Source organism: Aspergillus viridinutans (assembly GCF_018404265.1).
Source record: "Aspergillus viridinutans IFM 47045 DNA, scaffold_7, whole genome shotgun sequence".
Classification (NCBI taxonomy): domain Eukaryota; kingdom Fungi; phylum Ascomycota; class Eurotiomycetes; order Eurotiales; family Aspergillaceae; genus Aspergillus; species Aspergillus viridinutans.
In genome coordinates this window covers 1,617,177-1,627,240 of record NW_025091223.1, presented here as the reverse complement: position 1 = coordinate 1,627,240, position 10,064 = coordinate 1,617,177, and the positions used below count along the sequence as shown (strand labels likewise).

The 10,064-nt window shown below is 47.2% G+C and overlaps 2 protein-coding genes across 2 annotated transcripts; both read left to right on the top strand.

Moving 5' to 3' along the window:
• Positions 1 to 2,184: 2,184 nt before the first annotated feature.
• Positions 2,185 to 2,604, top strand: Aspvir_008981 (uncharacterized protein; the record flags this gene model as incomplete). The annotated part of the gene is made up of 1 exon (XM_043272134.1): positions 2,185 to 2,604. The coding sequence occupies one exon, from the start codon at positions 2,185 to 2,187 to the stop codon at positions 2,602 to 2,604; it is 420 nt and encodes a 139-aa protein (XP_043128069.1).
• A 4,404-nt stretch (positions 2,605 to 7,008) lies between these two features.
• Positions 7,009 to 9,036, top strand: Aspvir_008980 (uncharacterized protein; the record flags this gene model as incomplete). The annotated part of the gene is made up of 2 exons (XM_043272133.1): positions 7,009 to 7,013; positions 7,077 to 9,036. The coding sequence occupies 2 exons, from the start codon at positions 7,009 to 7,011 to the stop codon at positions 9,034 to 9,036; spliced, it is 1,965 nt and encodes a 654-aa protein (XP_043128068.1).
• Between the last annotated feature and the right edge of the window lie 1,028 nt (positions 9,037 to 10,064).

Here is a 10,064-nt window from a genome sequence, read left to right as displayed (position 1 = left end):
TACTGTTCATTGTTGCATCCCCAAATGCTCACGACAGTCCCCTTTACATATGGACCGGTGAGTAATGGGCGTTACCGGCCTAGGTCCAGTCTATGACGGATCATCATCCGCATAACCCAGGTCAGCATTGTAAACTGGTATCTTGCCTGGTTGCACCTTTGGACAGACATCTCTCATTAAAGATGATGAGCGCAACTCTACCGTCAGCTACCAAAGTGTGTCAATCTCAACTCACATAAACCCATAATAACCCTCAAAAGTTCCCTGGTACAAACATAGGATCAACCATAGTAATAAATCCCATCCTTGGCCCACCCCCGTGCATGCTCTCCGCTGGCTCCTCAAAAGCATTCACAATTGAATCTAAGCAATGCTGATCAATGACCAGACACACTGTGTACCGAGGCACGACCTCCCCTATTATAGCACCCCGAGATGCAACAAGGTTCTTAAAATCCTCATGAATCTGCTTAATTAATGCACCATCCCAGTGTTCTTTATCCTCAAGGATAACATTTTTGTACCCCTCATGGACAAGCCTCTCAGGGAAGCCATGGTCCTCAGCTCCTGCATATCAGTCACCATCAACATGGTCAATTTCCCAGTGGATATAGCGGTCGATTTTCTCCAGACAGGCAGACCAGACCTGATCAGACTCAGGGGTGTAGACCGTGCGGTAGATGAAGAAGCCCCAGGGCCAGCCTTCATCATCAGCCAAACTAACTAGCTGCACAGCAGAGCAATCATCATCTTTATACCAGGGCTGCTGACTCCAGCGCTTGTAACGCTCTGTATGGCTATCAGTGAATTCTAGGTGCGACCACCGTGCTGGCCAAGAGGAGTGATAAAAGAAATGGTTTTCAGAAGTATTTTCATCTCTGGAGTCTGTTGATTGGGCCATGCTGAGGCACTAGGCTTTGAATGTAATAAAATAGCAGGTTGTAATAGAGAGGGAAAAGGGTACTTAAGAGTAGGGGGAGAGCTTTTGTAACTGGTGGCAATGAGGGGAATGAAGGGGATGCTGAGAGAGACCAGCAGTTAGCCTACTTTAGACTAATCATATAACCAGTCTAACAAAATCCCATTTACAGCAAGCACATGTCTATCGTTGCATGAGTCACTTGTGGTTAACCTTCATTCCCCTCATTGCCACCTGGAGATCATTAACTGCAGTTGTGTCTGGTTTATAATATATTTAGTAGTTGGCTGGCTAGAAGGGGAGGGCCTTGTATTCTGACCATCTACCTCTATTAGTTTAAATAACACAGTCTAGCTGACAGAGCTATAGCAGTAAAGCCTTATCCCAAGCTTAGATATTCACTAGCTTCTTTAATCTTTTATAGGCCCTTTTAACGAGCTGGAATGCTTCCACATGGGTAAGGCTAGATAGTATGGATATATACTCCGTACATTATCCGCAATCCAACTCGCATGGATATGAGGGTGGGTTAGATAGGTGGTGGATCAACCCATATCAATAACACGACCCGTCTACAAGAGCTGAATTCGGTTGGTTGCCAGCCCCCATAGTAAAAGCTACTAAATCTCAGTTGGTAACGAACGAGGGCAGCCTGGTCCCTAGCCTGAAACTCGAGACAGTAACAACTGACGCCTGGCCAGCAGCCACCTAACAGATCACGCTACGTATCCTGGCAGGGATACGCCGCGGCCATAAGAGCATAAAACAGGTAGGCTGCCCTCTACCACTGTCAACCACCTTGGATCCGTGTCTTGCATTCAATTTATCCAATCTGCAAACATGGGGGAAATCTCTCCCTGGCCCTCCTCGCCTGACTCAACCATAAATCATGGCCAGAACCATGGACCTCTCCGGACTTTCCCGCGGACGAGCCCTGGAAAGAGCGAGACCGCCGCTTTCAGAGCTATCCATGGTGGAATGCTGACAAGACAGCGAGGTTCTTCGCGGAGTATTATGAGTACATGTGGCCGTGGGGCTATTTCATCTACCGGACTTGTTATGAGAATGTTTCCGAAGCCGATTGGAAGGAGGCGATGCGAAAGCTTGATGCCTGTGTTCATTGCTTCCTCCAATCCTGCCGGACATTCAAGCATCCAGAACCCATCCGGCTTATTTGTGAGGGTTACAGGAATGTAGTCATCGAGGATCGAGAGCTCCTTGAGGGTGCTTCTGTCCACTAGGTCCGGCACCTATTTGACGATTGGATGACTCGCCATGACCAGGACGGCACTCCACGGTCCGAGTTTTGTCTGATGATTGACTATAAGGCCCTCCAGTCCATCCTCAAGACCCCGGAACCCTCCGAGGATGATAGCTTCTTGTTTGGATTAGACGCCGGATACGTGATTCTTATTGATCGGAGGTTTCACGAAGGCGGAATAATGGACTATGAAAATTATCAAGGATTTTTGCGTCTGGACATCACCGGACTGTGGACTTTCATGGATGACTATCGGAATGATGTCTTTTGGAGAAGAATGCCCCATATACCGCGTCCTGGCCTGATTCCGTGCACTGATGGGGCTGATACACATGTAGAGGACGAGGATGGGACAGTGGTGGCAGCGAGTGCGTTTTCGAGCAGGTCCAAAGTAATCGGGAAGAAGCCTCGTGCGATATCTTAAGGGCCTTGTCTAGATCCCTTATGTCTATGCTTGGTCCAATTCAACTAGGGATTTGTTGAATCTGTTGCGGAGTTCTCTAGGATCAGAACCCAGTCAACCAGTCAGACATTCGATATACAAATTCCAGACCGGATCACTATTTATCTATATCAGGGGCCAGTAAACAGTCACAGGATTCCTGGTCAAGAAAACTAGGTGAACAAATACAATTCAAGGGTATTGTGCTACAGTCGATCTTGAGTTGAAAATTGCGTCGATGATAACGGTTCCTCTATTCGCAGCATGTTGACTCTTAGTCAGGGGCCACGGCCCACACCACACCCCAGAATCCATCTCATTGAGAGGGCAAGTATCCGTGCCTTAGGCTCACCACCGCTCCGCGTTGAGGGTGAGCCACAGGGGAACCGCCAAGTTGCCAACCACACCGAATCCGCCAATTTTTGATATTTTGAATATTTGAAGCTATTCTAACCACCAAATATGCCCAAATCTTCTAAAATCAATGAATCTTACCTCCTTGAGGCCTGCAAGGCCGCTCAGGTGCAAAAAAATCCAAATATCTCCAAGATTGCGCGTGAATATGGCGTTCCTTATACCACCCTACGTGATCGCGTTAAGAAGCATGTGCATCCTCGAGTAGCTAATAAACCAGTCAATAGAGCCCTTACGGGATGCTAGGAGGAGGCTTTGATCCAGTACGCGCCTGATCTTGATGAGACTACTCCCTCTACGCCCTCTCGGCCGCCATCTTCATCTAGTATTGATATCTCACCTCCAACGATGATTCAGGCCCTTGAGAAGAATCAGGCGAAGCTATCTAAACATACAGATCTCCTTACACCAAAGCTGCAGCGGAATCTCAAACAGATATTTAAACATAATTGAATTGCTGCTGAGCACCTGGCTATGGCGAACGAAATTATTAGTCGAATCAGGGCCGCGCAGGCCCCTCTATGGCTGCAGGTTAAGCTGCTTAGCCAGTCTGGTATATTGAAATTACGGGATGCAAATCAATCAATTGCTTCAAGGAAGGTCAAAGATGCTGCCGCGCAAGAGAGACGTTTACAAAAGCAATGGGAGAAAGTGCATGGTAAACCCACCACACCACCAATTCTACAAGAGAATGAGGTATCAAATGCATCAGCAGATGCAGCAGATGAGACTAGTCATTTTTTTTAGATAGATAGCCCCTAGTGTAGCCTCAAAATCATGATTTCGTTCGAAAATGGTTGGCGGTACCGCTGTGGCTCACCCTCAACGCGGAGCGGTGAGGGTGAGCCTAAGGCATGGATATGTAACAGAGGGAAAATTGTTATTTAATAGGAGAGTAATTTGGTATCTTGCAGAGAAAAATGATGATAACATTGCAATCCCCTTGGTTGCCTGTATCTGAGGTATATCATGACAACAGACACCAGACCGGGAACTCACACATTTCCACTGGGATTATCCTTTAACTTGGCCACGCCTCGAGCTACGTTCCAATCCTGCACCTATGATATTCTATGGTTAGGCCATTATTGCCTTCGGACCTCAACACATAATACCAGCCTGACCTTTTTCACTGGCGGATCCCACAGTTCTAGCACATACGACCATAGGGTGTGGAAAACAGGGCTTCCCGTCTGCTCAGCCGTACTTAAGCCCATTGTAGAACGTGGTCAATCGCCGGAAAGCCCTTTTGCCTCTAAGGCGGCGGCATGATGCTTTTAGTATGAGTGCTGGTGACGTGGGTGAGAACTCATCACCCCTGGTGATGATAGCTCATCAGTGGTGATGAGGGCTCCAGAGGGGTGATGAAGGCCAACTCAGCAGTCGACCGCAGAGATTTAATGAGTTCTGCGCCCCGAGGGATAGATTTGATTTTTATCCTCACTGAATTCATTCATACTGACTTGATCTTTCGACTTCCCCAGCGCACGTGACCTTTTATGACCATGGCTTTCCAAGACACTAAATTTCAAAAAATGCTAGAGAAGGAGAAGGGCATACATAAGGAGAACCAGAAGCTTGCAAAGTCACGTGGCTTTACTCTAGACTATCAGAAAAAGCAAGAAAAGAAGGAAAATATCATAAGTCACCCAAAACTAGCACCAGCAACTCATGAAAAGTATGAACAATCAATACTCATCTGGTTTTTGTAAGTATCTATGTTTGTCAAGTTTATGAGGCAACTTTTAACTGGCTATTAAACTACTCCTTAATAATCTTTAGATCCTCACATTGAGCTTGGCTATGATTATATTGTCAAGTATATTAACTTTTAATCTCCTCATGCTAATTGGTAAAGGTAGAGACCCAGTTCCTACCAATAGGTTTAAATCCAGAGGGCCCATCTGCCTGGAGAAGGATATTAGCTATTTCTTCCATATAAGATAGCCTAGGAGGCACTCCACGTGAATCCCTAGATAGTATCTATTCCACTAATGATTCTTCCTGCGTAGGAGATAGCCTATGGCCATTGGCGCATTTCTTAATTTGATACTAGCATCTATAGAGTCAGTCACAAAGGGTAGATCTAGGCACGTTGAATATCTCTGCGGCGCGGTGGATATTAGGAATTCCCTTTTTTTTTTAAAGCAGATATTGCTAATTGGATCCTTCCCTCTTGCTCCACTGAATTTCCAGAGGTTTGACGCGATTTTGGTGGCATAGTAGCTGTTTGAATAGCTTCGAATTGAACGCGTTGGAATCGAATGGGAAAAGTGGCGGCTCGGTTGGGAATTACGTTAGTAGGGGTCGGTTACCACACTATGTACACTGATCTACGAGCATTCCCTAGGTGCTCTTACAGTTGGGTCAGCCAAGGGATAGGAGGGGCTTTGAGGAAAGGAAGTTGGAAGAGATGAGATGTTATTATGGTTCTTACCCTGGCTATATATAATTTCCTCTATATTCACTTTTATCCCCAACTCTGCTTGATTTTCAGGGTGGATCGCCAGGTTTCTTACAATAGCCCTTTGTCTGACTCTCCTTTGCCCTGAAATGTCCCAGGCCCATGTTTGTCAACCCTCCTCAACCACCCATTGCCCCTAAAACCTCACATTTTCATGTACTTCCATGCCTATACCTCCCCTGCCCGTAAGCCTGTAACCACACTCTGTGACATGGCAGTACAGCAGGTTAACCATGACTAATCTGTCCTATTTCCCATCTAGTGTATCTAACAGCAATCCCTGATAGCTGTTTGATCTAAGCTGGGGCCTTTACAATGTGGATATACTGGTGGAATCCCGTGTCCTGACGCCCAATGTTCTGTGTTCTGATATTTCTCATGATATCTAGTGTTTGCCCAGCGCGGCTGGCCCTACTGGTGTGTGGCCTTTGAGGTTATCCTTATCCTGTGAGAGAAGCCCATCTAGTCACTGTATGTGAAAAGATCTTAATGATGTGAATAAGTAATGACTCACATGACCAGTAATAGTGGAGTCTAAACTTCTAGATGCAGAATGTGTAGCACACTATCTCAGGTAAATAGGGTTATGGATGGGCTATTATAAGGATATTGAATTTAGCTTTAGTGATGGTGGAATCAGACATGCCTTGCAGGTCATGCATATAGTTAATATAAGACAGAATGAGGTAAATCTCCTTGTAGGACATGCGGTTCCCACTAAAGGAGGTGGTGACTTAAATTATAGACTTAAAGCATGCAGTAGAGATAAAAGGTCCTAACTTAAGTCATGTAATTCATAAGTACCGTGCAGCATGAGGTATGAAGCATAACACTAATAAATACCAGTGACCCAGGGTTTCATTTTAAAGATAGATTCAGGATGTCAACTCCCATCATCAGACAGGACTATATCTATTAGAGCTGTATGGAAGGCATAGGTTTAAAATAGCAATGGCAGAACCAAAGGTTGTGTCTGGTGGGCTTCCTAAGAATACAGTGCTATAATGAGAATGCCTTCCTAGCTCTCATACCTGGTATAATTCAAAATCCCGAGTCCCTAGCCTTCACTTCTTGCTGCTGAGTATTGATCAGACTGGATATGCTCACCTGGATCAAAGCTGGAGAAAGAAAACCTCCACAGAGCCAGACTTTCTTCTTGACATGAGGTATTCATAAACTACAGACCTCTCGACTTCGCAAACACCAACTTGAGATTTCCCCAAGGCAAATTTGCACCATATTCCATATCATTTCGAATCCTCTTACTCCGATTAAGGGTGCTTTAGTTTCTTGATCCTTCACCTCATCTTTCTTCAATCGTCCACTTCAGTCTTACTCACCTTCCACCTTCCACCTTCCAGCTCACCCCCCACCCTTGTGTGAGAGCTCACCTTTCTCTTATCACGGACGCCTCTACTAATGCCGCATATCATTCATACATAAGTCAACTACCACATCCAGAAGCTCGTTGAGGATTTCTCTTGTCTTGCATTTCACTCATCACCAGAATGAGGTATGTGTTACAAGTACGCACCCTAAAAGCAAGTACCAGAGCTAACTTGAACACTCATAACAGTGACCTAGCTATCTCCACATCGTCGGACAATCCCATGGGACGACCACTTGTCGTCACCGGATGCACCTTTTCGTCACCGGAAGAGATTTTTGCGCAATTGCGGACTTGGGCCGCGGAACTCCCAAAGGAGACATACGTACAGCATTTCCATGAAGCCCTTGGCGAAGGGAATCGTGCGGTGAAAAACTATGACCTTATAAGGAACACTTTCCTTATACACCTATGGTCCGTGGGCAAAGACACCCTCGGGGCCGATTTCGCGAAGATAAGGAAGAAGAACCGACACATATGGTCTAAGGCTGAACAGGCTGTCCACACAACAGCAAAGAATCAAAGAGCCTGTAATGCAGCCACGAAGAAGGTCATCAATAGATGGGGAGAGGCGAAAGCAGCGGAGTTTCTGGGCATCAACACAGCCCAAGGCTGGCGCGGCGCAGCCGGCCGCTTGGCCACGGTCTGTACAGATTACGACAAGGCCATGGACTATCTAGTTCATGCCTTAGTCCAACGGCTACAGCACGTGGGCCGTGGAAAGTCCCGATATCTTGATCCCGGCATTGTAGACATCCAGACGGCCATCAACCTCTACAAGGAGGACCCCAGCCGCCCCCCTGTGGCCAGCGAGGTTCTTGCTGAGCTTGGCATCCGGAGGAATGCAATGGGGCTGCTCAGCACTGGGGCTGAGACCATTGAAGCTCCCATTGCCGGCCCTAGCTTTGAGTGGGCGTCTACCGAGCCCCAGCTGTCACTACCTCAGGCGATCATAGAGGATCTCTCAGACTTGTCATCGGACGCAGAACAGGAAGATGCGGAACTCGAAGACGCGCAACTCGCCCGAACCCCTTTTGCTGACGCGGCGCCCAGAACTGTTCCCAATGTGGATGTAGAAGGATCTCCGCGCGGAAGAGCAACCCGAGCCTTGGACCTGAGCGATGCATCCCCACCACAACGCCATGCGGCTGGATCACCAGCACGGGATCACTCTGTCCTCTCTACCGCTACCCGGGAATCATCTATGACCCGGCAGTCTGCTGCAGACGAGCTGCGCAAGCGACTGGCCGAGTCTTCCCAGGTAATGCCACAGCCAGAACAGTCCCGAATCGGAGCAGATGGGGATGGAGATACCGAAGAACCAACAGCCGTTCATACAGACGCCTTGGATGTGGCCGCCGGCTCAGCGGCTCCAGCCCCATCCACGGGGACTGGGTCCTCTTCAGGTGCCCCAATGACCCTGCAAACCCAGCCTACCAGCACACAGCGCCAAAAGCGGAAGAGGGAAAAGGCACCAGTGTTCACCCCAAGCAGAGAGAACATCTCCCAACGAAAAGGAGAGACGGCTACGCATGTGGCTGTACCAGTTGCTCAAGCACAACCCACAGCGGCACCAAGCGCTCTGGAAAAGTCAGCTGGACCTATTCCTGCTATTACTGACCCCGTCAAAAGAAAAGACAGCCTGGTTGAGGGGGCGTCCGACTGGGAGGATGAGGATTTAGGGTCGCGTGTGGGCCTTCCTCTCCCGTCTGCTCATCATCCTGAAACCCGGATTCAGGATGAGGCCGCCCGTAAACTAGGAATTATAAAAGACTTATGGAATCGTCTCAATGCCTTCAACAACATCGATCCCGAACATGCATTAACAGAGAAAACCCTTCAAGGGATTCATATCTACGATTGGTGGGATCATACATTCGTCAACAAGACGCCAATGACTACCTGCGCACTGCTTGAGCTGAAACGCTTTGAGCACCACTATGGAAAGCAGCTGGATAGCTACCAGTTCGCACTCTTCCAGCAGCTGGCGGAGAGTGACCCCGTTTTATGGCTTTTACAGGCCCTTTTCTGGTCTGACACCGAACTTCTTGCCTTCCCGCAGGGGGTGGAAAGTGTCACATCCCATGATGGCATCCTCCTACCATCTGCCAACGCGCAACTTTGCTTCCATTCGAGAGTTACGCGCTGAGCACTGCTATGGTTATTAGACCAACTCTACTCCCAGTGCCAGTGATAATAGAGCTATCAAAAGGGGCTTTGAGCAGCAAGCTGGAGGTAGTTGAGACACTCCAAAAGCTCCGCTTGGAGAGGCAGCCGATCCCTTTAGATATTTGAGAAGAGTCACTGCAAGAGGTAAAATTCATTGAAAATGCACCCATCCTACAGGGCATTAGCCCATTATCAGATGCTATCTTGGGCCGGCGCTCCTATCTGGATTCTGAAGTACAAGAAGAGATCAAGATTCTCTTAGGTGAAGATAGGAACAAGGCATGGGAATGGATCCTTAATTGGAGAATGGCCGCCCGTGCATCTATTCAGCTCAGCTATAAGCTGTTGATAGAGACAGAGAGGGGTAGATTCACCGAACACGCGTTTGTGTTCTGAGAAGTCATTCCTCTAGACTTTCTTCAACTTGCTGTCTTGCACTCCTGCTTTCCTTTACAATCTGCATGCCGATTCGAGCCATTTACAGCACTATTACATGTAACTACAGAATGATTTTCTCTCAATAGTCTACATATGACTTGAATCAAATTTGTTTTCATCCTATCTATACAACCTGAACGTAGTTAATAAATCGAATTCCGCGATAGCAGTTTCTTCCATTCATCCTAAAGCCAGGTTTCAAGATGAATTCTACTCGAAAAGAATAGGCTGCCCAGGCTGGAAAAAGCAGGACATGCATTTTCCATTACAAACTGAAGCCTTGATACTAGAAGAGAAGAATAAAGTTGCTTTTTGTTATACTCATTCCGAAACCAAGTTTCAGAATGAATTCTGTCAAAAGGAATAGGGTGAACTTGAGAAATGAATAAGGGCGGCTCTCATTTTCTCGCAGGCAGAAGTAATTATCAGGATCAATGACAACCGGCGCATAGCCGTTCACATAGTTGACGTCCATGTTCTCTAGGTCCTGGAATGGGTTCGTCGTCAAGAGAGCGGTCATGAAGAAAGCTGTCAAACAGTCGTTAACGATATTTGCGTATACTGAACAAT